This window comes from Rhodamnia argentea, chromosome 5 (assembly GCF_020921035.1).
Source record: "Rhodamnia argentea isolate NSW1041297 chromosome 5, ASM2092103v1, whole genome shotgun sequence".
NCBI classification, from domain to species: Eukaryota; Viridiplantae; Streptophyta; class Magnoliopsida; order Myrtales; family Myrtaceae; genus Rhodamnia; species Rhodamnia argentea.
The window spans coordinates 22,555,596-22,582,648 of NC_063154.1; the positions used below are offsets into that span (position 1 = coordinate 22,555,596).

Below are 27,053 nucleotides of genomic sequence, written 5' to 3' on the forward strand. Positions count from 1 at the left end.
CCGTGACAGGAGCTATTGCGGTTTTATCGTGTGAGTCGGATTCTGATTTAACTCATTTATGGCATATGCGTCTAGGGCACATGAGTGAGGCGGGTATGACGATCTTTGAGTGATAGAGGGTTGTTAAAGGGTCGGAAGACAAGTAAGTTAGACTTATGTGAGCACCTTGTATCTTTGGGAAGCGGCACGGGATTAAGTTTGCTACAGGTATTCATTCGACCAAGCAACCGGTAGAATATATTCATTCGGACGTGCGGGGCCCGTCTCCTGTTCCTTCGAAAGGAGGTGCTCGTTATATGCTGACATTTATCGACGATTATTCCGGGGAAAGTATGGGTATACTTTCGAAGCACAAATCGATGTGTTTGATCGGTTCAAGAAATTTAAGGCATTGATTGAGAAGCGGTCGGATAAACAAATCAAGTGCCCGAGAACCGATAACGGCATGGAGTTACGTGGTAAAGATTTTACCGAGTTTCGCGAGAGAGAAGGCATTGTGAGACACCGCACAAGTACACGGGACACCACAGCGAGAATGGCGTGGCGTAACGGAAGAACAGAACTTTACTTGAGCGGGCTCGAAGCATGCTTTCGCATGCCGGAATAGGCAAGGAATTTTGGGCCGAAGCGGTGAACATAGCATGTTACCCGATTAATCGATCTCCATCATCTCGCTATCGAGTGGAAGACTCCGGAGGAAGTATGGTCGGGAAACCCGTTGATTACTCCGGATTACGAATATTCGGATGTCCTGTGTATGCTCATGCGAGTGATGGTAAGCTTGAGCCGAGGTCGAAGAAGTGCATATTTCTGGGTTATGCACATGGGGTGAAAGGCTACCGGTTGTGGTGCACCGATCCCGGATCACCCGGTTTTCTAATCAGCAGAGATGTGATTTTCGACGAGAGCGCAATGCTTCGACAGAGGAGTTCCGAGACACAACCAGCAGAGCAAACGGATCATGGTGTTAGTAGTGAGGTGGAGCTTCGGTGGAGACTCAGGAGACCTCGAGGTAACGAGATGTTCGAGGCTGCGAAGTAGCCGCAGTTCACGAAGTCGGTGATAGTGAACAACCAGTACAGCCGCAGCATAGTATAGCCGCAGACAGACAGAGAAGGCAAATTAAACCACCGGTACGTTATGCTTATACGGATTTTGCTTATGCTTTGATCGTAGGTGATGAGGTGGAGACAGATGAGCCTTCGTCTTACTCTGACGCGATGGCTAGTTCCGAGTCGTCGCAGTGGCTAGGGGCTATGAGCGAAGAGATGGAATCACTCCATCGAAATCAGACATGGGAGCTAGTTAAAGTACCCAAGAGCCAGAAGATTGTCGGAAGTAAATGGGTCTACAAACGGAAAGAGGGCATTCCCGGTGTCGAGGCAGCGAGATATAAGGCGAGACTTGTTGCGAAGGGGTATACCCAGCGGGAAGGCATTGACTACAGTGAGGTGTTTTCTCCCGTGGTAAGGCATACTTCTATTCGTGTTTTACTTGCCTTAGTTGCTGCACGGGATCTCGAGTTGGAGCGAGCTTGATGTGAAAACGGCGTTTCTTCACGGTGAGTTGGAGGAGCAGATTTACATGAGGCAGCACGGAGGGATTTGCTATTCCGGGTAAGGAAGATCATGTTTGCTTATTAAAGAAATCTTTGTATGGGTTGAAACAATCTCCTAGACAGTGGTATAAGCGGTTTGACGTTTTCATGGCTAGTCGGGACTATTCAAAGAGTCGGATGGATAGCTGTGTTTATTTCGGGAGATTGGAGGACGGGTCTTTGATATATCCCGCTATTATATGTTGATGATATGTTGATAGCGGCGAAAAATATGTCTCGATATTGATGTGCTTTGAAGAGGCGGTTGAGTGCTGAGTTTGAGATGAAAGATTTAGGTGTCTGCGAAGAAAATATTGGGTATGGAGATTTTGCGTGACAGATTTGCGGGATTATTACGTCTGTCTCAAAATAAATATATTGAGAAAATTGTTGCACGTTTTAATATGCGATCAATGAAGTCTGTGAGTACGCCATTAGCAAAGCACTTTAAACTTTCGGTTAAGTTATCGCCGCAAGCGAGGAGGAAGAGGAACATTTGTCTCGTGTTCCTTATTCTAGTGCAATGGGTAGTATTATGTATGCTATGGTATGCACTAGGCCCGATATTTCACAAGTCATCGGTGTGGTTAGTCGTTATATGAAGCGTCCGAGTAAAACTCATTGGGAAGGCTGTGAAATGGATCCTCGGATATTTGAAGGGGACATCGAGACGTTGGTATAGTATCTTTGGAGGGACAAGTAATGGTAGTGAGACCACTTGGTTTTGTGGATTTTGATCATGCGGGTGACTTGGATGAGTGCGGGTCTTTAGCCGGGTACGTGTTTACGCTTGCGGGTGGTGCGGTTAGTTGGAAGGCGTCCTTACGGGACCACGTGGCCTTGTCGTCAGCTGAGGCGGAATACATGGCACTAACCTTTGTAGCGAAAGAGGCGATATGGTTGCAAGGTTTGCTCATGGACTTTGGGTTAGAACAGAAAAGTGTTGATATACCTTGTGATAACCAAGGTGCGATTTATCGGCATATAATCCGGTTTATCACGAGCGAACGAAGCATATCAATATCGGGTACCACTTCATCCGAGATGTCTTAGCGAAGGGTAAGATTGTTGTGAAAAAGATTGCTACTGACGAGAGAACCCCGCGGACATGATGACTAAGCCATTCCTTTGGCAAAGCTCAAGCTCGCTTGAGCACTATTAGCGTCTGTAGAGAGTGAACGCCCGTGGGGGCGTTGGGAGAGCAGCATGGATGATGAGCATTATTAACTTGGCTTCAAACATCGAGCCAAGGTGGAGAATTGTTAAATATGTCTCGAGTTTAAAATTGTTATTGGCACCACAAGACAAAATATGGGGACCACGTTTGATCATTGCTCAAGATTTTGTTCTGACACTTCTCTCTTGAGTAATGATAGATCAAGAGAGTAATGATAGATCAAGAGAGTAATGGTAGATCAAGAGAGGGGCTTAAATAATATATTTTGTTGTGGAGCCCATGGAGTAAAAGAAAGAGGGTTTTCTTTCTTTTAATCTATCCCTAGCAGAAGCCTTCGTAAGATGAGGAGGAAGAGAAGGAAGGAAGGGGTTTTCTCATATATAATAATGAGCACCCAAAAGAAGAGAGAAAGTGAGCCGCACAAAGAAGAGAAGACCAAGTAGAGAAAAGCCGCGCGAGAAAGAAAGCAAGAGACGTTCTTGTTTCTTGGCCGTGCGCGAGCTGTTGCTTGGGCTTGAACACGCGGACGGATTTGTGCTTCGTGAGTTTTATTTTGTTATATCCAATTAAGTTGTTTATTTGTAAACACTTTGGGTTTGGGTATAATCTAGGTGCGGGAAACACGAGCGTATTGAGCGATTGTAATCTCCGATTCTCCGATTATAGTGGATTGTTCTTGCTGGCTCTCCCGTGGATGTAGGTACCGATATTCGGACCGAACCACGTAATCCTTGGTGTCATTTATAGTTCCTCGTTATTTCTCTTGGTGCTTTCGCATTGATTTATTTGCAAGATCCGGGTTAGCTTCCGCGTTATATTACAACAGATTGGATTTTGACGAGGGCACAAAAAATCGAAGACCTCAAAGTCCAACTTGGCTTTTGAAATGATCACTAAATCCATGGATCACTAAAGAAGAAAAAGGACCATTATGGCCGAAAAGAGTTAAAGGCTGGCTCATAAACCTTAATATCAATAGCAGCTCCTAGTCACGGGGTCGTGGATGGATTCAATTGACATCGTTGTAGGAGCACAACGGAAGATTATTGGAGGGAGGATTATCGCCGGTGACTAAGCAATTCCACTTGTGAGAGGTAGGCAATCGGGTTTGAGAAAGTACTGTGGGATGAAGTTCGCGTTATTTTTTCTGAGTTGTATCTAAGGAATAATGTCACCGCTGTTTTTTTTTTTTTTTTTTTTGTCTGAAATCAAAATCATTCCTCTATCTCTTTTTTTTTTTTTTTTTGGGTTGAAAAAGTCCTACCGAATTCGTAGAAAATTTCAACAGAAATCTTTTTTTGTAGAAAATGTTAATATTAGTGCTTCCATTATGCATTTTCTCTCGCAAGTTGATTTTTTTCAAATTTTTTGGTGTTAATTGCATGTTTCGATATTATTGGTGAAAAATTAAAATCTTCTAGGGATATCAGAAATATCCGCGAATCACTACAAATTTAGCTATCGTGGAAGTTTACGCAAAGTCTTCAAGTCCATCACATATTATAAATGCTACCTTTGAAAAACACTCAGTAAATAGAATCCTAAATGTTCCTTTGCCTCTTCCTCCACTATTTACTCTGTTGTTTTCTACCTCTATCAACTGCCAATGAAGCTCCAACCAGAAAAAGGGAAAAAAAAAAAAGGTAAAAACTGCCATGAAGCAGGCTTGCTGGCTTTTTGGTAAACCATTCAACGTGGGTCAGCTTTAACCAAGGCAATTGTAAAATAAACATAGTGCAAAAGCTGTGCATGTCCCAACATAAACATAAAAAAATCTGAATTTCGATTAAACAATCATCACATTTCAAGAAACCTAACATTAACAAACACTCATTAAGGATTTTTCAAAACAAAATCACGATTACGTTCTCCAACGATGCAAGTGAAATATCTTCTTCTTGCATTGACAAAATTAATGACATCCACGAAGTCCCTATGAAAAAAAAATCAAAATGCCTTATTATGCATAAGTTTTTCACGTCAATGTTCTTTTAAGATATTCCTAAATACTCCCACAACATCTTACATGCTTTATGTTAAAACATCTCGCCAATAGCAAGGGAAAAAAAAATTCTTTCATGTGGTAATTGAGAGACTTGATATATGTGTTCTTGGAGATATCTCTATTCATCACGAATTATTTTTTAGGAAGTAAAATGAAAAGAAGAAGAAGAATATAGTGCCTTTAATATACACAAAATATACAAAATAAACAAAAACAAAACATGTGAAATGCTTAATTATGACAACTAGATCCTAAACAAAAATAGAAATAAATAAAGGAACAAAAGAAGGACCGAGGACCACCGCTTTTAATTGCAATTGCATGATGGAGGGAAATTTTTTCATTTGAGTGAAAATGGAGGTGGATTTAATCATATATACCGGATGCTTATTTAGAGAAATTTAACTCCCTTTTCAAGACAATTTTTGCTCCCCCGCTTTTCCTCGCAAAATGCTTTTGTTTTTGTGTTCAAGAAAAGATTAGCGTACACATGTGAAATTACAAATTCAACCATCTAATTGTGCTGAGTTAATCGACGTTATCTGGAGTGGGACTCTGATGGATTCAGATTAACTCTAAAAGTTCATATCTTAGGCAAATGTGACGGCCCAACTAGGGCCCCAAACATCTGGCACATGGGCCATTGTTAAATAGGCCTCCAATGGGCCATGGCCGATTAAGCCCACTTAGGGTGGGCCCAATTTGACTTCATTGGCTCAACTGAAAGCCCAAATATCCTGTCGATGAAGGGCCACTTAGGATGGGCCAGTTCACCGGCCCATGTGCCTCAATAATAGGCCTTCAGTCCAAGAGGCACAACTAAGATGGGCCCCTTTGGGGATCCGTGGGCCCAATCAACGCCAGATACTCAAGCCCTGGGGCCTCCAACTTTGGTCTTGGCCGAATAAAGCCCACTTTTGGTATGCCAAATATCCGGCCCATGGGCCATTCAAGGACCAAAAGTAATGGGCTATTGTCGTGGGACCAGTTTGGCTCAAAACGGGCAGTTAAGGCCCAAAAGTAATGGGTACCATCCTGGACCTTTGGAGGGATGACTATGGGACCTCCGAGCCCTCCAATGATGGAACATTACAGGTTCCCACAAATATGAATGACTTATATCACGCTCTTAAAAACTTAGATCCACTTGCAAATCAGATATAGGTGCACGAGCTCTTTTTAGCTCATCTCCGCAGTACATAGGAAGAGCGACTATTAATATAGATAGATTACTAAATGAGCTCATTGTCTGTTCTTCTAAATATACTCGATTTCATAAGCTAGCTCCAAAAAATTCATAGACCTGTCGTGACTATGAGTATGTGGCATCCGATAAGTTTATGTCCGTCATAAATTTAGGTGTATTGTGAAGACTCATTGTAAGCAATAGAATCAGTCACATTATTTTGATGTAACGTGTGTGTATATCTATTTGGGATAAACTTCCTACATACCCATTATGTCAAGGGAAAATTCTAAAAAAAGGACCGAAGTGAAGTGGCTAAATCATTTCAAATAAGGGCTGAAGTGGCTATGATTGTTTGAAATAAGGTCATGACCTCTCCGGCTAGCCGATCAAGGGCATTTTTTTTCAAAACACGATTTTAATATATTTTTTGGTTAAATAAGTTTAAAATTAAACAAAAAGTACAAAAAAAAACAAGCGAGAGGACAGCTTTTCCTTTCTTTTAATTTAAAAAATAGAGAAAAAAAAATTAAAGAAAAAATTAAAATACGAAAATGCCCTTATTAGTCGATGATGAGGCCCTTTTTTGAGACTAATATGGCAACTCCATATCCTTATTTCAAACCAAATCAACTTCATGCCATTATTTGAAATTTTTCCTTATGTTAATGAACAAATCCAACAATGCGAGCATACCAGCGTGCCCGACCATAAAACCAACAGTAAGCTTAAGCATGATTTCGATCACTCAAGCACATCTTGCACACACAACATGACCGAGTTAGGCAAGCTGATATTATTTAAGAGTGAGCATGATTTCGGAGTAGAATTTGGAACATGGAACCGATCTTGTGGATAACCTATCTAGTTTTGGATTTCAAGATATGCAAGGCGGGTTTCAAATTTTAGGTATGATGCAACATATTTCAATAGGTAGGTTCTAGGTTCTAGGTATAATGGAACTTAGAATCTGTCACTTGGTATATGTATTTGAGTGATCATGTGGCCTTCAATATTGTCCAATGATGAGTGTATAATTTGGAACTACTAGTCCGAGTTTCCAGTTTCAACGATATTTATAATTGAGACTTTTACTTTATTAATAGTTCATATTTATTCGTATGTCTAATATGAATTGTGGTCAATGAATTGTAGCAGTAAATAGTGGTCATTAAAGATGATAAGTCATCGTAATCGTTCAATTAAGAATATATGTGGAACCTGAATAGAACTTAAAATCGACCATGAAACTTGTGACCGGCTAGATTTCGGGCTCCAAAATATACAAGGTAGGTTCCAAGTTTAAAAAAAATGAGGAACCTGTCCCGCCAGGTAGATTTCAAGCGGAACCCATACGGAATCTGAAACCGCTCTCCCCTAGTATTATTTCAACGTAGGTTTTGATGGGACTTTTCCGGTTCGCATCTAAATATTTGCATTTCTTGTACTTTTTCAATTATTACCAAATAATAGAGTGTTTATCAGAGACCAAAGTCAACCATCCTTGTCTGGTTTAAGAGCAGCCCGTCTCATCTACCATTCTGGCATTCTGTGATGAATATGCTCTGTGACTGTTATCTTCTCAACAAATTTTGGGGAATCGACAAACACAAACGTAGAAAAGAGAGGCAGAATCGAAGCGTTCATCGAGCGAAGTTGAGCCATGAGCCACGCCAGCACAAAACGGAGGCTAGTATTGCCAGAAATAGACGAGACCAAGCTCAATAAGACCACCAACACCGGCCAGAGCACGGTCAAGGAACAAAGGTTGGGGTTATCGAAACTAGACCGAAGCACCAGATTCAAGAAGTCGGCTCGAAGCTCGGTGAGAATCATCAACTGCGATAGCCGCGACTTTCAGAAAACTGTCCAGGATCTCACCGGATTCCATTCGGCCGGAGGAGGAGGGGAAAGGGAAAAAGGCCTCAGCGATGGCGACGACGGTAAAGGCAACCCTTGTGGAACAAGAGTCTCTCTGCTTCCTTCCCTTCCAGAACAATCATCGAGCTTCAGATTGCAGAGAGAGGTAACATCTTTTGCATCCTAAGGCTGAGTGACAAAAAATTAGCACAAGATATGATGTCAAGTACTTTCACATAGAGGTGACCAAATGGACCCGTGGGCCCAGAACTGGCCCGTTGACCGGCCCCGAACCAGCCCGTTGACCGTGCCCACAGTTCCAACCCGAACCGGAACCGACCCGGAACCGCCGGTTTCGGGCCGGTTCCGAACCGGTTTAAATAAAAAAAAAAAAAAAAGAGGAAGTAGGCCGGGTGAAAAAAGCAATTGATGTCAAGTACTTTCACGTTCCCCCACTACTTTCACAGTTCCATAAAATGTAATTGATCTACAAGGTTATTAGTAAGATTCAAGTCCTTTAGTTACTACAAACGAAGATTCTGGAGAAGGTACGTATATGATTAAGCAATAGGTCACAGAATGATTTTACCAATTAATTTAGGCCGGATGTAAATAGATCTAAGGTAATCCTCCTGCTACTGCTAATACCATTGCTATTCCACTAATGCAGTGTATTTTGGCCGGGTGTGAAAGAGCTAGACTTCGCCTGCTGCAGCGACGTCAAAAGGTCACCGTACCTTTCTTTCTCCCTCCTACGTAATTATCACTTTTTTTGTCCATGTTTTCCTTCCAAAGGGTACAGGTTATGATTACTACACATGCAACCATGTGCATTTGTTTCAGGAAAAACGTTTGCCGAGGAACGGTTTATTTTCCTTTATTTGATGATGTGTGATCGAAAATGTTTTCTGGTCTTTGGTTTTCATTTAGAAAATAATTTCAAGTTCATGGTTTTATCTTAGACCAAAAAAAAAAAATCACACTTTTAAATTATATTCTATATTTTTATACTTCTTTTTCTTTTTCTTTTGTTCTTTTTTCTTCTTCCTTCTTCCTTCTGCCTCTTCCTTCTTCATTCTATGACGCCTTTCTTCTGCGATGCCGACGGCCATGGGCAAGCTCGAGCTTGCCTGCAGCCAGCAAGCCTAGAGGCTCACCAGTGGCCCCCGTCGGCTAGGGAGTGCTGGAGGGAGGAGGAAGAAGGAAAAAGAAAAAGAAAGAGAAGAAAAGAAAAGATAAACGAAAATTAAAATAAAACTACATTAAAATATTAAAAAAAATCGAGAGGAGCAATTTTAGAAATTGTTTTCACCTATTCAAATTGGAGAATTCACTTTCCTAATTTATACTTGAATTTTCCGTTGACTAAGTCATTTTCGGTGAACCAAACCGGTGAAAATCCGGAAATCAATTCTGGGAAAACACTTTACTTGAAACAAACACACTTGGGTATGTTTATTTGAGCAAAAGAATTCGCAAAACTATTTTCTGGACTTTCACAAGTTTGATTTGCTGAAAATGATCGATCAACTGAAAACCTTTTACGGTCAAAGAAATATGCATTCTTAAAGTTAAGAAAATGAATTTCTTAACTAGTAAAAGGTTAAATATTTTCCTGGAGAAAATTATTTTTCAAAAAATATTTTCTTTTATCGTGAAATTCTCCCCGACATAAATACACCCTAGATATAATTAAGAACTCGTATGACTAAATCACAAAACTCCATTCTACTTAACTCTTTTACTATTTATTTATTGTAAAGGTGTCAAAGATTGGCACGTGGTTGCTAAAACTTATTAGTCGTCCTTTGGAAACATTAACATAAGTATTGAGGGATATTGTTTTTAATATTTTTAGTGTTTTTGCCTAATATCCCTAGAGAACAGGAAAATTATCAAAAAGGTCCTAACTCGATTGCACTATTATCAATTCGGTTCTAATTTTTTTAATTTTGCCAATTGAATCCTAAAACTTTTCATATTTTGCCAATTAGGTCCATTTAGTCAATTTTGGCCAAAAATAGTGACGTGAACGTCTATCACCCTATGTGACACGACCAAATAGGCAAATTTTAATAATATTTTGAATTTTTAAATTTTTTTGCCTGTTTTTTATTTTCGTATACCAAAGAGGTTGCTCACCCCCAACCAGCGAGAGAGGGCCTTTATAGCCCCGCCGCTTGCGGGCAAGGGCGCAAAGGCCCTTGCCAAATCTAGGAGAGAGCCGCCTCGCTCGTGGCCGGCGGGGCTATGAAGCCCTTGCTAGATGGTCTCCTTGCCGGTGGCCGGTGGAGCCACGGTGGCCTCGCCGGCATAGAAAAAAATTAATGAGAAACATAAAATGAAAATACTATGCTAAAATATAAAACGTTTAGAAAAAAATTAAAAAAGAAAAAATTATTTGTGTTAGCGTCGGCCATGCCACGTAAAAAGACGGAATTCACATTAGCGATTTTCGATCAAAATTGGCTAGATTGACTCTTTTGACAAAACGTGAAAAGGTTTGAATTAAATTGAAAAAATGAAAGGTTTAAAATCGAATTGATAAAAGTACAATAGATTTTGACTTTTTGAATAATTTTACCCTTGGAAACTTAGCAAAACCCCCACCAAATTAAAACCCCGGGTCGATAGAAATCTAGACATACGCAAAAACTACTTCTTCAATTCGAATTTCATTGACGTTGCCGTTCCTTTGCTCCATGATATTCATTTGCTACAAAATATAGGAATAATATAACTAAGGTTGACAGTAAGAGAAAAAGCGAGAATTACAAAGAACTAAATTTATTATAATTGTACCAATTCAATTCCAAATCTTTTTCTTTTTAATCAATTCAATCTTAAACATTTTGCATCTGTGTCAATTTAGTCCTTCCGGCCAATTTTAGCAAGCCTAAGCTAACATGACACTGTTGGCGTTGACACGAATTTTTTAAATAATATTTAATTTTTTATTTTTTATTTATTTTCTTTAGTTTTTCTTTTTTCCTGGACTTAAGGCCGGCAAGGGTGACCCCTCACCGGCCCTAAGTTGAGGGGAAGAAACTAAAGAGAAGAAAAAAAATATATAAAAAATTTCAAACTATTATTAAATACTATTCACAAATAGTCCACGTCAGCGCACCGCTAGTTCACGTCATTGCTGGCCGACCAAACTTGGCCTAAATGACTGAATTGCTACAAATACAAAAGGTTTAGAACTGAATTGGTACAAAAAAAAAAGTTTAAGACTGAATTTTCACAATTACAATAGGTTTAGTACTTTCTTGGTAATCTTCCCTGAGAAATATATCATACAAGACACCAACATGTTTCATCTGATATGTGCTTTAATCCATGTGGAGAATTACAGAAAAGACCTAACTATAATCCAGCATTACAACAGAAATTACAATGGCTCCAAGTCTCAAATGTTCGCTGACCCTTCGTTTACACTCTTGAGCTCACAAACTTGCCCTCTAAGACTTCTTTATTCATTGTGGATAACATTGAGAAATGACAGATAATTCTATTTTAGATGTTTCCAGCCGCTTAATCTTCTCTCCAGATGAAAATACAACTCAAGTACATAACGAATTTACAGTATAAATCCTACTGGGTTAGCACATCCCTGGTGCCAGGCCAGGTGAGCTACGGGCAAGAAGTCCACCTCCTGGCCTGGCGGATGACGGGCAAGGCCTCCAGGCACTTCAACCTGAAGTTCGGCACGGACTCGAGATATTATTTCAACATTATCCGTGTCGTTTACAGATTAAATGTACTGAAGTTGTTGTAATCGGCTACTGTTTCAGGAAGAATCCATCTCCGATCAGCCCCTCACTAATTCAGTTGCATCATCCATTGGCGTACGAGCGAAAGCCTGTACTCCTGCTGGTGAAGATCAGAAAGGTACCTTTCACTCTTCAAGGACTCGTTACATGCTACATGCTTTGTGGAGAAGATTTGCAACATGACACTGACATAACCATAGCCTATTCAATTTCGACCTTGGTTTGTCCTAAAAGATTGGTTTTCTAGCACTCTTTGTTTAGACAATAGCATAGTGCCATTCTTTTTCTTTTTGCGAAATTTACACTTGAACTATACGATTTATTATTCATATTTCGGATTTACTATTCATATTTCGGTCATTTAAGTCGAATTTATATATACATCAAATTACTGTTGTAGATACTATAAAGTCTAGAATTGCTGCTATTCCCAAAGAAGCGCTTCTTGTGTATTGGGATTTATTTTGGGCTAAAACGGCCTCTCTCTTTCCGAACTGAACCGAACCAAAGCCGATAAATGGGGTGACCTAGTAGTTTCGTTTATGGTGAACAGAGGAGTTGACTTTGGCTTTCTGTTTTCAAGTTGTCTACTTATATAAGTGTAGCTGCATTATCATGAAATGTGTTTGATAAATTGAGGAAAGAAGGGGTAGATTATGAATAATGATTGTGACTTTGCCTCATGAATTCATTTCTATACAGAAGGCAAGCCGTTCTTTGGGATCGATTTGCTTCTCACAAAGGCAGGCTGTGTCACGAAGGAAGAATCATGGCTGAGTGATCTGAAAGAAGAAGAAAATGCCACGGTCTCAAGTGAAGCAGAAAAGCTAGAAGCTATGCAGAAGCAAAGAGCAGAAAGTGATTTGGTGTCAATGGAGAACACTCGAGACAGAGAGACTGAGCTATTTCCCTGGCTAGTGAAAAAGGACGCCGATCCTCATGCTGCTTTGGAAGAAGTTCATTCGTATTCATCATACTCAGAATTGGAATTGGGTTCACATTGCTCAGAATCAGAATCCCAAGACACAGATAAGAAGATGAAGATCGAGGCAAGTCCGGAATATCATGAGAGAGAAACATCGGAAAGTGTAGTTTTGCATATGCAGAACACTGTAGAGCCAGAGGTTGAACCCTTTTCCTTGGAAGTAAACAAAGACACTGCCTCTGAGGAAGTTCATTCATATTCCTCGGAACAAGAATCTGAAGTTGATTCATATTGCTCGGGACCGGAATATGAAGATGGAGATAAAAAGGCGAGGACAGAAGCAAGTCCAGCATATAACGATATTATGCACATACCGAAAATGCGAAAGGAAAGTTCTCCACAGGCTACTTTGGATAGTACTGATGCCTCAATTGGTATGTTAGGCGGTGGTGGAAAACAAGATGGGAGACCATCAGAAGGATGGAGTGCCATTAACTATGATTCTGTAGTCGACCATCTCATCAAGTCCATAAAAAATCCTAACCTTGGAAAAATTGGAATATATGGCAGAAACGAGGTTGGAAAAGCTTTTGTCATTGAAGCTTTGAGGGAATCTGCAGTTTTGAGGAATCTATTTGATAGAGTCATCTGTGTTACTGTTCCTCTGAACTGCGACATGGAAAAGGTGCAAAAGGAGATTGCTGGACAAATATGTTATGATTTAACTGAAGCCAACGCAGTTGATATGCCACATTCGGTGGTGAATGCATTGGAAGGCCTCAAGTTTTTGCTTATTCTTGTTGGCATTAATCAACACATGAAGCTGGAGACATTGAGAATTCCTGATTCAACACCACCAGTTGGTAGCAAGATAGTCTTTGTGGCTGGATCAGGACAAGTGTGCGATGAAATCGAAGTGGATGAGAAAATAAGTTTGGACTATCTGTTGCTGTGGGAATTATTCTGTCAGAATGTGGGTGAAGTTCTTTATCGTCCTAAAAAAGTCCTAGCTGAGCAAATAGTCAGGATGTGCAGGTCATGTTCGCATGCTGTTATTCTAGTGGCAAGGGCATTGCAAAATGTTGATGACCTTTTAATCTGGAAACGTGTGCTTATGAGCCTGACTGTTCGACCTGCAAGTCATGAAGCACATATAGAAGCTCTTATGGTTAATGTACTAAGATTCAGCATTGACCAACTAGAAGATGATAAAACTAGAAGATGCTTGAAAAACCTTGCTCATTGGAACAATTACCCTGAGATTGCATCTGAGTCTGCCATAGGCCTATGGGTCAGGGATGGTATTGTAGACGACCATGATGAAGGCCAAAAAGTGTTAAAAAATCTTGTCAATGCTAACCTGCTCGAAGTTGATGAGAATGGGCAATCTGTGAAGTTTCAAGATCAGGATCAGAATATATTAGTGAACTTAATATTTCAACCCAAGGAAAATCGCATGTTTCTGATGAGGGGTGGCTTGGATTTGACAGAGCCCCCAGAGGTTGAGGAATGGGAGAGTGCAAAAGAGATATGTTTGATGCATACCGGGATTTCTGAGCTACCGCAGGAACCAAGGTGCCCTTCACTTTCATCGTTATATCTGCAAAGAAATTACAAGCTGAGAAGACTTTCTTCTTCATTTTTCAATCAGATGCCTGCTCTAGAAGTTTTGAATCTGTCCAGAACCCGCATTCGGTGCTTGCCAGAGTCCATATCTCAACTTGTCAGCCTGAAAAGACTCTTCTTGAATGATTGTGTCCTTCTGAGATCGATATCACCAGCAATTGGAAGGCTCAAGCAGCTGGAGGTATTTGATCTTGAGGGGACAAAGATCATAAATCTTCCCAAGGAAATTGAATGTTTAACTAATCTGACTAGTTTGGGGATCTCAATTACTGGAACTGAACCTTCAGATGACTCTAAAACAGTGATTCCTCATGGGGTAATATCCTCTCTATTACACTTGGAAGAACTGAATCTTGATGTGGATGCCGATGCTAAATGGTGGGATACATGTGCTGAACGTGTTGTATCTGAAGTTTGCAACTTGAAAAGGTTAACCACCATCAAGTTCTTCTTTCCTACACTGGAACTTTTGAGGCAGTTCAATCAGCTTAGGAAATCGATGGGGCATCCATCTTTAGCTCAATTTAGATTTCTCGTCGGCAATCATGCTAACCGCATCATGAATCGACTACCATCAGATATTGAATTCGAGCTGGAATGGTGCGAACGATACTTGAGGTACATAAATGGTGACGGTGTCCTCACGGATATTAAGGACATCCTCCCACAATCAGATGCGTTGTTCTTAGAAAGACATGCTAATGCCAAGACACTGTCTGAACTAGGAATAAATAGCATGGAGCAACTCAAATGGTGTGTTCTAGGGGAGTGCAATGAGCTTGAAGTGCTCATAGATGCATCTGATACCATGCATCAAGAGGCTATGACTGAATCTCACTGCAAAAGCATCTGTCTTGAATCGCTCGAGTTTCTGTATGTGTATTACATGAGAAACTTGAGATACATCTGGAAGGGCTCAGTGCAGAGGGGATGTTTATCTTCTCTCAAGTTGTTGACACTGCATAAATGCCCCGAGTTGACAGTTATTTTCTCATATGAGATGCTTAATAATCTCTACAATCTGGAAGAGGTCACAATTGAGGACTGCCCAGCCATCAAAAGCCTAATTAGCTGTGAAACTTCTGCTGGCGAAGTCCGAGAGATGTCTCATTTCCTCCCTATGTTGAAGAAGTTGTCACTCCATTACGTACCTCAACTTTCCAGTATATCCTGTGGGCTACCGATCGCACCGAGGTTAGAAAGGTTGAGTTTTTACGACTGCCCGAGTCTCAAGTCTCTTTCGACCGATGAAGTTTCTAGTGAGCATTTGAAGAAAATCAGGGGGGAGAGGAGTTGGTGGAAGGACTTGGAATGGCGTGGCCATAAGCCAGAGCACTTGGACGGCATTTTCGCCCCGATTGACACATGCGACGTCCCTTGACTCCGTGTTTCCGTTTGTGTGTGCGATTCCGACTGTTGGAACTGCCTAACAAGTCGGGGAAATTCAGTTGCTTAATGACTATAGTATCGAATCAATACCGCTAGTTTTAACCTTGATAACTCCTGCTTCACTAATGGCAGGCCTCACTGGCCGACTTTTCTGTGGTTTATGAGTTTCTTTTCCCCTGTTTCTGTCCTGTGGGTCAAAGAGAGGCCCCGAGATAATGAATGCTTGGGCGGGGCTTGAATGGCCATCGTCAGGTCGGTCGGAGTAATGATAAAGAGTTGAAAAGGAGATCTGCACTTGACCAAATTTCCTACCCAGGTGTTTGATTTTGCTAAAAGCAATCAACCTGGACATTAGAATGCCAGGCCATGGTATGGTGCCGCGCCGACACGAAGGAACTTTCGATTCTGCTGGGAAGCAGGACCGATTAGAAGCCTGCTTTCCATTCACAAAGTATAGTTCCCTCAGTTCCTGCTACAAGAACTGTGAGTTGAGTTCCTTAGCCAGAGAAACTAGTCGCGCTGCTAGGTCTCCGTCCGCCGCTCCCTCAAGTATAACCATCCCTATAACCTTGATGGGCCACGGTTAGAAAAGAATTTTTGCCATGAGCGATGGAGTAGAATGTCAGCACACCCATTCCCGCGCATGCCTTCTTCAAAATATTGTACTTGGAATTCCACCTCGTTCTTACATCTTAGAGAGAGCTCTTCAGCTTTCCTTCCCTGAGGCATGCACAGGACCTCCAAATGCCTGCCTGAGGTGGATCTGATGTATTGATTCACCTTTGGATATGCCACCACCTTGCAAATGGCCTTCTTGACACCGTTGCGTCGATCTCGAGCCAGATTGTCCTCCATACACTGAACGTTGTTCTCCGCGAAATCGGTGCCATCGTTTGTTGGGGATTTTCTTGGGGGTATAGGTATCATCGACGGAAGCTTCTTGGCGAGGACTAGCTTCGGGTGTTCGCCCCTGCAATTGGAGAAAATATTGGCTACAGACCAGGTATTGCTGATCTGGTCCCCATGTCCACCCATCCTGCCACACGTGTCCGGAACGGGCCCCACCAGTCAGAAAAAGAAAAAACTCCTCCCTCTCCTCTCCCGGTCACGGTCTCCGTCTCCCTCCCTCTCTTTCTCTCTCTTCACCCTCCTCCGGGTCCTCCCTATCTCTTCCGCCTGACTCCTCTTTCTTCTTTGACCTCGAGCCCGAGCCTCCGCCTTTGTCGGCCGCCGTGAAGAACACGATCGGAGTCTCTGGAAACGGGCGCGCCAGATGTCGATCTTACAGCTGCCTCGCCCGTGGCCAGCGAACCCAAATTCGAGCTCGAGCGGCCATGGCCGCGAGTCGCAAGTCGAGCTCGAGCAGCCACGGCCGAGGCATCCTTGTCGGTTCGTGGCCATGGCCGCCAGATGTCGAGCTTGCAGCTGCTCGCTCATGGCTTGTCGAACTCCAGAGTGACCGGCTTCGGCTTCTCCGTGAGCGGCTCGAAGGGCGAGAGGTGGCTGAGGACGCCGCCCTTCACGTTCGGATCCGGATCCTCGGGCCACAGGCACTCGTGCTTCTTCACCTTCCTGAGCTTCGCTGCCACCACCGTCAAAACCTTCCCTCCTCTCGTCCCCAGCCGCGCCCTCCCGAGGGCCCTCAGCGACAAGTCCCCGACGCCGTTGCCCGAGTTGCCTCCCAAAATATCGGAAGCCGCAGCTCCGGCCAGGGACACCGACGGCCGAATCAGAAAAGCCAGCTCCTCGACCAAATCAAGCATTTGCCCAAGAAACTGCCGAGGTTGGAGAAGAAAGGGGTCGGGCGGACGAGAGAGAGAGAGAGAGAGAGAGAGAGAGAGAGGAGGCTGAAGAGAGAGAAAGAGACCCGGGGGGAGGAGACGGAGACCGTGACCGTGAGAGGAGAGAGAGGAGTTTTGTCTTTTTCTGACTGGTGGGGCCCGTTCCTGACACGTGTGGCATGATGGGTGGACATGGGACCAGATCAGCAATACCTGGTCTGTAGCCAATATTTTCTCCTGCAATTCTTTCCGATCATTGGGTCATTGTGTCTTGTCATCATTGAATTTCACTTGTTATGGGGACAGAGACGGCTTGTGTAAGTTGTTGTCGTGGAACTTAATGAATGAGTCCCATGTTAATTGCACGACGAATACCGATTGAGTTGGAATGATTTGAAAGTGCTGTAGTGATTGCTCACCACTGCGATATTTAGAACGCGATTAAATCGTAAGGAGGAATGAAGTATTTTTTTTTTCTTCCCTTTTTTTCGGTCGAAAAAGGAAGTACTTAAAATCGACAAATGATTTTAGAAAGCTCGAGCATTTGGAAGTCGGGAAATTTTTAAACGCGAGAGGAAGGGGCCCAGGGTCCAATTTATAGAGTTCCAAATGTTTCATTTGGGCCGTATTGATCACTGATCAAATGGCCCAATGATCACTTATTTGTAGTGTCAACTAAAGCTGCAAGTAATGGATCAATCAGATCAGGATCTGTCTAGACCAAACCGATCAACTGATTTGTTCCGATTATGTGGAACTCCAGTCCGGTTCCGGTTCCTAAAAATGGAACTAGTGTCCCTATGGGGGACGTGGAAAGACTCTGCAATAAGAGAAATATGAGGATTGGAAAGACTATCAAGTATTGCTTACGGCCATCTCCCTTCTCTCAACGGCCACGTAAAAGCTTGTCTCACCAGCGTGTCTTTGTTAAGCTTCTATCGGTCCAATGCGTCTCACGAATGGGCCTTTGCACCGATTTCACTTGACCACCCAGAAACCGGACGGAACCAGTCCAGTTCGAGGGACCTCCGGTTCCGAAAACTAAGAACCGGATCGGACCAAGAACTGATCACCCGTAGGGCCAACTGTAGGCCGATGGCCACTGGGGCCTTTGGTCAGTGATCCAAAATTGAGAATAAGGTCACATGGGCCCCAATCACTGGATGTCAATTTTGCCAAGTTTCAAACTCTGGATCAGCATATGTTGGCGAACTTACTTATTCAACTAGAAGAAAGTTGTCTGTTTCTGATCCGAGGTTATATGGACTCGGAGCCACCAAGGTTGAGGAATGGGATAGTGCTGAAGAGATATCCTTAATGCATAACGAGATCGTTGAACTACCAGAGGAACCAAGGTGCCCTTCAGTCACAGCATTGTTTCTTCAAAGGACTTATAAGCTGAGATTGAAAACTCCTCCATCTTCAATTGCATGGCTGCCCTAGAAGTTCTAAACTTATCAAGGACTCGTATCAGGTCTTTGTCAGAGTCAATCTCTCAATTAGTCAGCTAAAGAGATTCTTTTTAAACATAAGTGTTCTATTGAGGACAATAACTGCGGCAATTGGTGGGCCCAATTGCCTCGAGATGCTTGATATTGATCTCGAGGGAACAAAAACCATGTATCTACCAAAAGCAGCAGAAAGATAAACTAATCTCACTTGCCTGGAAGTGTCAATATCAGGAAGTGCATCTCAGAAAGCAAATGCTCAAGTTTTGAACCCAATGATTCCTTGTGGAGTTATCGGCTCTATCAGAGTTAGAAGAACTAAATTTCGATGTGCATTCTGATGCCGAATGGTGGAACAAGTGTGCCGAGGGTATTCTTTCCAAAGTCTGCAGCTTACAAAAATTAAATACCCTGAAATTCTACTTACCGAATTTGGAATTCCTTAGGAAGTTCAATCAGCCCTGACAATCAATTAGCGCATCCATCCTTAAATCAGTTTAGAATTGTTGGCAATCAGGCTAACCGGATGATGTATCAGCTACCATCTGATGTTGAATTTGAACTAGATCAACAGGACAGATACTTGAAGTACGTAAATGGTGATGTTCCCATGAGATCAAGGACATACTAAAACAGTCAGATGCATTACATCTGGACAGGCATGCAGATCTTAAAAAGCTCTCTGAGTTCAGTTTGGAAAGCATGGAGCAACTCAAATGTTGTGTTCTTGGGGAGTGTAAAGAACATGAACTGCTCATAAATGAAGCTGACATCATCCACGAAAAGGAGGAAAACAAATCAAGTAGCCACATCTTGCATTTCATATGAAGGGCCGGTTTTTTACATGGTTATACTAACAAATGAAAAACAAGCCATTGAGGAGCACTAAACCAAAGTGAAACAAACAATTGCAAAAGGCAGTTGAAGGACCACACAATTCGGTGAGACCAAACCAAAACCATATCCAACAGTATTGTAGGATTTACTTGGTTTTTGTTTGGAACTATGATGTACTTAGCATAAAGTGTAGTTACAAGGCGGTTATAGAGGACACGATCCTCTCTTGCAGCTGAGTTATGCGTAGTTTGAAGAACACCAAATCAATGTTATGACATTTGTACCTGCTTACTACACTAAACATTCTATGAATGCATCAAATCATCAATAACAGAATGCGTAACAAGGAGATTCATTTACACTAATATCCATATTTAGTTCAACCTCATTTGAAAATTGATCTGAGTGGTTGTTTTCGTCTCCAACATCAGCCAAGATAAAATTGCAGTGGAAAACTTTTATTGCATCTGTTCTCGCCTCTACACTGCTTGGGCAGGCGGATTAGTCAAGATATCTGTTAGTTGGCCTAGACATGACAATTAGAACCAAAATGAAAAAATAGTGCGGTGTGACAGGCAGCCAAGGACTTTTTTAACCAAACAACGGGTCTGTATTGGTTTTGGATGATTTGACCAACTGAACTCATAAAGAGCAAGAATCAAATTGAGGTGAATCTTGAGTCTGATGCACAAACCAACATCTACAATTTAATCGTCTGCCCATGAGTCTAAACTCTGAATGATTCAATAACTAGATGGTTTTGTCACAGCTACGTATATTCAGTTTGGTTCCAACTGGTTGGTTTGGTTTCAAAATTCTCAAGCTGAAATGGTTTGAACTCAGTCAAACTACACCTCCACCATCAGAGGGATTGTGTCAACAAGCATGCTTGATATGCTTTTGGGGGTTTGTTTCCAGACAACATCCTAGTCAAACCGGTGGAAGGAAACAGCCCGTTGACCTGAAAGTCGAGTTTGGACAAATTTCTCAAGCTCAAGATCATTCTTCTTTTTGGGCATGTTCATTTAAACGAGAAAACAGCATAATTACTCTAAAAACACTGTTAAAGTCATAAACCGAAATAATCAGCAAATGGGCCAAGAACGATGACCAAATTCGAAAAGTGCCCCAAAGATGCCAAAACTACAGATTTCACTGCAAGTATTTAAAGTAGATGTAAATTTTTCATAGGAACTTATCCCGAAAATTACTCAATCATTAGTTTTCTAATTTTCCATAAGTATTGTATGCCAAGTATTCAAGGCATCGATGTGCATAAATTCATTTGCTTAATCATGTCAAATTTGTTTGAATTGACTTCTTTTTTTTAATTTTGCTTAATTTAATTCTTGCGGCTCACTGACATTTTTGTAATCTGAAACATTTAAACCTTCACAAGATATAGTTATTGGTAGTTAGATTCACAATTAATTTTTTCATAATTTTTTGATATTTGATGTAATTAGATCCACATCCACAGCATGTTTCCACGAAAAAGGCTCCGCATACACATTAAGCTTATAAACAAATTATTAGTCTAATTATACAAACTAGAAGACAGCTGACTCAGTTCTCAAGTCTCAGTATTACAACATACAATTGTTTGATAATACACGATACGAAATGGAAGACAAGTTATGTAAACTGACCTTAGTTCTCAGCGAACTAAGCCTCACAATGATCTAAAAGCTGCTTCAAGTATAGATAGGTGAGCAAAGGCAAACCCAGGCTCTTTGAGACCCTTCTTGTAACAGATGCTGTTCATTAAACAAAATTTTATCCAAAGATTTCAAGTCAATAAAGCTCAGTTTATTGTTGAGAAGAACTAACAATCACAAAGTACAGATTTATGATACTTATGTACAATAAAAAAAAAAAAACACTCGAGACAGCAAGGTACTATGGTCCCAGCATTAAATTGCAACATCACACTACTAGAAATTAAACTTCTTACCTGTAGAATTTCCCAGCATAAGACGGGCCAATTACTAGCTGAATATGCATATAGGTCGTAATCTTTGTTCAACTTCATCTTCCTGCCAGAACAGCTGCCTCCACCACACTCTTTGAGTTTCAATATGTCTCAGTTTGGCTGCATTATGGCTGCCGAAGGGCAATCTCTTTAGTGATTGGCATGTGCATATGGTAATGCTCTCTAATGATGGCCACACTAATGAGTTATCAGTCCAAATGCTTCTCAACTTAGGCAAATCAATAAGTATCAGAGTCTTTAGACCTGGAAGTGCATTAGGGTCTAAATTGTTGTTTTCAGCTTTCATGATGATCTCGCTAATCTCATGGCACTCTTCAACTCTCAAATACTGAAGCTTAGAAAGTTGTTGAATCATGCCACAGGAGAATATTTTCATCAGTTTTGGACATTTATAAATGCTTAGAGAAGTTAGTTGGGCTAGGCTTCCAGATTGGACGGGACCATCCCAAAGGCATGTCAATTTTGGGGCATTGTTTATGACTATCTTCTCCATGCATTCCAATGCACCTGCTGTGGAATGGTTGCCATCAACAATGGCTTTAATGTCGGAGCACCCTTCAATTAGGCAACCCCGTATCTTGTTCATGTTGGCATTGCCAAAGTCTGATATGCTTGAAATTCCCTTGTGGCATAAAAGTTCAAATGCATCAGTTTCAGCAAGTACAGCAGAAATTGCATGATCCACACCCACCCCATTTGCATATTTCAAGCACCTGCAAATTTCATACTGAAAATGATCGAGGATTCGGTATCTAGTAGATTCATGGTAACCAACAGAAAATCGGAAGGTGAAGCAGATATTCTTCAAGAGTGAGCTGCTAGAAACAAAAATCTTCAGATAGTCAACAGAAGGAAAACAAAATGACAGAGAAGTCAAGCGTGTCAAGGTGGCCACTTCTTGTGTAATAGTCTTGACAACCACATTCCACCATTGGTTATTAGGATGCACATCGATGCTAAGCTCTTCCAACAAAGAAAGCCTTGAGATGACATTGTGACCAATGTCCATGACTCTTGACCGTCCCTCAATCACCCGTCTGATACACGAATTGGATAAGGAAATCCGCAAGCATCTCAAAGTAAGCAAGTCCCCAATCTGAACCGGCAAATAGTCAATTCCAGTGCCTCGTATATCAAGAACCTCAAGATGTGCCAATGCTTTCATGTCAATAGGAAGTTCGGTTAAGAGGCTGCAAGAATTCAGATATAGGGCTCTTAGAGCCGTTAGGCACAACATTGATGATGGCAAGGATGTGATCCGAGTGCCATGCAAGTCTAGAACTCGGAAGCTTTTCCATAGATCCGAAAAATGAGTCTGGAATTAATGCCAGCTCATAATTTCTCTGCAGCATCAGGGTTAGGAGAGAAGTGCAATCTACTGTTCCTGGCAATGTGGACAGTTGGTTATCCATCAGAGATATGCGGTTTGCCATTTTCCAATCTTCTTCATCAGGGGCCTCTTTCAGCCCCTCACAAGCTTTCACCAAGAATTTAGAATTCTTGCCTTCTGACGAAATTTTGAGTGCCATATTCCGGAGCACTTTGTTCATTCTAACATGCTTTATTTTTTCACTTCTTTCTAGCAAGGAAACATCAATGAGATCATGCAATATTCCATGCCCCCGATCACGAGCTTCAGTAAAATCAACTGCATCACTCAGAAAGCCTTCTGCTCTCCAGCACTCCAATAAATAATCTATATAGACATCAGAATCCTCCGGAAACAGTGCGCCATATAGGAAACAAATCTTTTGTCCTTCATCATCCAACTCGTCATAACAGAATTTCAAAAATTCAAGAACTTCGTCCATGCCTTGAACTTTGACACTAGGCCATCTCCGCAAGCTTCTTAATCCATCCCTCCAGAGATTAATGTTATCCTTCTTTCTGAAGTATCTTGCAACTCTGTCAATCAGAAGTGGTAAACCAGCACATTCGGAAACCACTAGATGGGCAAGTGGTTCAACACCAGGCAGATTAATATTCCTCCCCACTTTCTCCCGGAACATTTTCCATGCATCCGCTTCAGACAGCCTTTTCACATTGACCAACTCATCAACTTCCATATCCCAACAAACATGTTGGTATCTACTTGCTAACACTACCTTGCTATCCTGGTTGTTATCATGTAATCCTACTGCCTGTAAATCAAAAACATTCCAAACTTCATCCAGAAGAAGCAAGAATTTTTTGTTCTCCAATTCTTTTGATATTCTCCACGATATTTCGTGTGGATCACTGATCCCTTCGGTATTCAATTTAAGCCTCTGCACAATTGCCTTCTGCAACTTCTCTATGCTACTTTCTTTGGAAACTGATGCTGATATTACAATGTCAAACATTTTGCTGATCTCTACGTCATCATTCAAATTATGCATGATGGTGGTCTTCCCTATTCCCACCGTCCCCCAAAGCCCAATTCTTTTCACATTGGGGTCCCTCAAGTAACCAAGGATCTCTTCAACAGCACAGTGGATTGATGGCTTGTTTTCTGTTTTCAGGGCATGCATTATTCTGACAGGCTCAGGTGGTCTCTCGACAACTGCCTCTGTTTCAAGTCTTCCTTCTGCCCACAGACTATGCAATTCCTCGCACTTCTCAGCCAAACGTTTACTGAAATTGGAAGCTGACCAAATGCGACGCCCTTTCCATGAACGTTTTCTTCCTTTTCTAAATTCATTTTCTAGTTCTTGAACCTCATACTCAACATTCTTAACCCTACCAATCCAGGCTTCACACTCTTTAGTTTTTTTCTTTGTCTTGTCTTTGTTTGCTTCAGCTTCCACGTCATCTCTCCTAGCAAAGAGTTTCTCTGCTTCCTCTATGAGCCTTCTAAAATTCTTTTGAAGATCACTTGCATAATTGATTTTGCGACCAACATAAGCTATTAAGCTTTTCCCATCCCTGTATGCCTCAACAGCCGCTGCCGTAGCTGCTGCCTCAACCATACTGTGCAGGCAACAAGCTAGGTTTTATAATCTTAACCCAAATCATAATGAAAAAAATCACTGAAAGTAGTATATTGAAGAACAAGAGTACCTAGTCTCTTCCAAAAAAAAAAAAAAAAAAAGGGGAACATAGTTATTAGTTTTCCTAAATTTGTTCCATACCATGTGAGAATTGGAAGGTGCTGATTGAAACACAAGTATACTTCTTTTACTTTACATTTGGTTGTGAAGAAGTACTGGAATCCTGATAATAATTATCGCCAGCAAATTAAATTTACTTCATTTCAAGAAGACAGATATGTTATGGACTCCTCTAATTGTAGCATCACAGCTGTTTTCTTCTAACAATTTCGAAGAGTAGTTTTGAGTTCAACATATGAAAGGAATAGATGAAAAGTTGCCAAAGAACAATAGGTCTAGGTGTTGACTAACTGTACTTTTGGAGGCACCGGGTCAAATACTCAAGAAACAGCTCAGGTTGAGGATGGCCCAACTAGTCGAGAGGTTTGTATGACCTGCAACTGAACTACTGCCACAATTTGAAGGGCACAGTTAGACATTTGAGTAGGGTGCAAGAGCTAAACCATAAGTATTCAGGATATAAAAACCATAATCTAAACAACAAGTGCCAACTTAATTAAAGAAGAATAGAAATATCACATAGACCAACCGCTTAGATCTATTATGGATGGTGAACATGCACTGAATACCTAGCTTGTTTGCATTGATTTTCATTCTCCAATCAACTCAAGATAGGACTGTCCAAAAGCTGGCGAACACTCCATAGAACTGCAAAACTACAGAGTCAAAGAAGACTACGAATTTCAATTTCATCCAGGTGAAATGCCAATGTCGTTATAACACTGATACAAGGTTTCTAGCATCATGTCTCAAATTTTGAGATTTTAGAACGCAACTTCACTTTTAAGGGCAATCTTAGATGCAAACTTCACTTTCAAGCACAAGCGCCACCAGCACGTACGTGGACTCCAAAATACAACTGCAGATAGTTGGACATTTTCAGCAAGCAAAGCCGATGCACCTCAATTCATCTATTGGTAATCTACTTTACAACGGCAAAAGAGAAGAGAAGGAGAGAGTGGCTCTATTTGTGACACAGAGTTCGAATTGACAAAAGGACGTCGCAAAAAACAAAAAACATGAGAAGGTGGTGATGGAAACTCCTCCAGTTAGGAAAGACAGAACAGAGGAGAAGACTAAAAGAAGAATACTTGCTAGAGTGAAAGAATACAAACTTCTTAGCTCGAGGGTTGCAAGATATCCCATTCACATGAAAGTTAACAAAAGTAGTCCGTCAAAAAGTCGTCAATAAAGAACGCCACATTAAAATCCAACTTCCATATCAGCTCAATAGCTCAACTTCAAAGTGAAGTGTGGACCCTTAACATCTCCGAAGAAGCACAGAAAAAGCAGTTCATACATAAGATTAGTCTAATACATAGCATAAAAACTTCAGTTCCTGCGCCTCAGGGCCGACAAAATGAAACTCCTGATATAATGAGGGATGAACTTTTTGTATACCCCTCCATTATTAATGGAAATTTCTGTTGACCCAGAAAGATATTCTTCCCCTCCTTTCTTTCCACTACTCTCCGAGTTTGTTCCCTAGCCAAACGAGAGAACCAAGTCCCTCGGTTTTTATTTCTTTTCCCCTTTCCACCCAAAATCCATCAAACCCCGGATTTTACACAGAATCAGTCGATCAAAAGGAGAACGAAGCAACACAAGTTTGATTCATCAGTATACAACGAAGCAAGTGAACAACAGGGTCCAATTCGCACTTTGCATAGCTATCGGAAAGAGCAAAAAGAGAACAGAAAAAGAAGCTCCACTTACGTGCCAAGGTTGAGATTTTAGCAGAAGTCTTGATTGGCTCCGAAGCTCCATGGGAATGGGAAGAAAGAGAGGGATTAGCAGAAGCAACAAGTCAACAAGTCAACGCAGCGCTTCGCGCGTTGCAACACGCACGCGCAATGAGCGAAGAGCCCCAGCCAGCCATACCCGCTGCTGCTCATCAGATTGAATGACGTGAGAAATTATTCAGTGATTAGATACTGCCACGTCATCTGCAGACATGGCATACATGTTTTAGTCACAGCCACTCATAGTTTGACATATGTTTATTGACGTGGCATTAACCAAAAAAAAAAAAAGAAATCGCCAAAAGTCTATTCAGCCTCAGCCATGGAAGAAACCCGTTCGAGTTGCAACACCTCCCCTCGCCTTCGCCACCACCGGAGTCGCTGGCACCGCTCCTGCGCGTCTAAGCCGAGCTGCCCACTCCGGCGCCGCTCGACGCCGAGAGGGCCATGGACTTGCGACGCGATGCCTGCACGCCTTCCGCCATGGAAGACCAGATCTTAGATCTGGGAGAACGACGCCAGCAAAGCTACGATGGCCATGGGCGAGCAACGCTATACCCTAACACGATTCCAGATCTGGAGGTGATTGGAGAAGTACAGAAAAAAAACGGACCCAGAGGTAGCT

General features: G+C 41.7%; 2 protein-coding genes across 2 annotated transcripts in view; one reads left to right on the forward strand and one right to left on the reverse strand.

Moving 5' to 3' along the window:
• The window catches only part of LOC115726293, a 36,361-nt gene extending 20,715 nt beyond the window's left edge, over nucleotides 1–15,646 (forward strand). The window contains exon 7 of the mRNA XM_048278639.1: nucleotides 12,301–15,646. Within this exon, the coding sequence (XP_048134596.1) occupies nucleotides 12,301–15,530 (3,230 nt within the window). The 3' untranslated portion in view covers nucleotides 15,531–15,646. The remainder of the gene's footprint in view (nucleotides 1–12,300) is intronic.
• Nucleotides 15,647–21,088: 5,442 nt separating this feature from the next.
• On the reverse strand, nucleotides 21,089–26,486 carry LOC115730767 (disease resistance protein RPS2-like). Its single transcript, XM_048278640.1, is given in 5 exon segments — nucleotides 21,089–21,361; nucleotides 21,559–22,882; nucleotides 22,884–24,546; nucleotides 24,983–25,074; nucleotides 26,399–26,486. Coding segments are annotated over 2 exon segments (2,952 nt in total). The 5' UTR covers nucleotide 24,546; nucleotides 24,983–25,074; nucleotides 26,399–26,486; the 3' UTR covers nucleotides 21,089–21,361; nucleotides 21,559–21,592.
• Nucleotides 26,487–27,053: the final 567 nt, after the last annotated feature.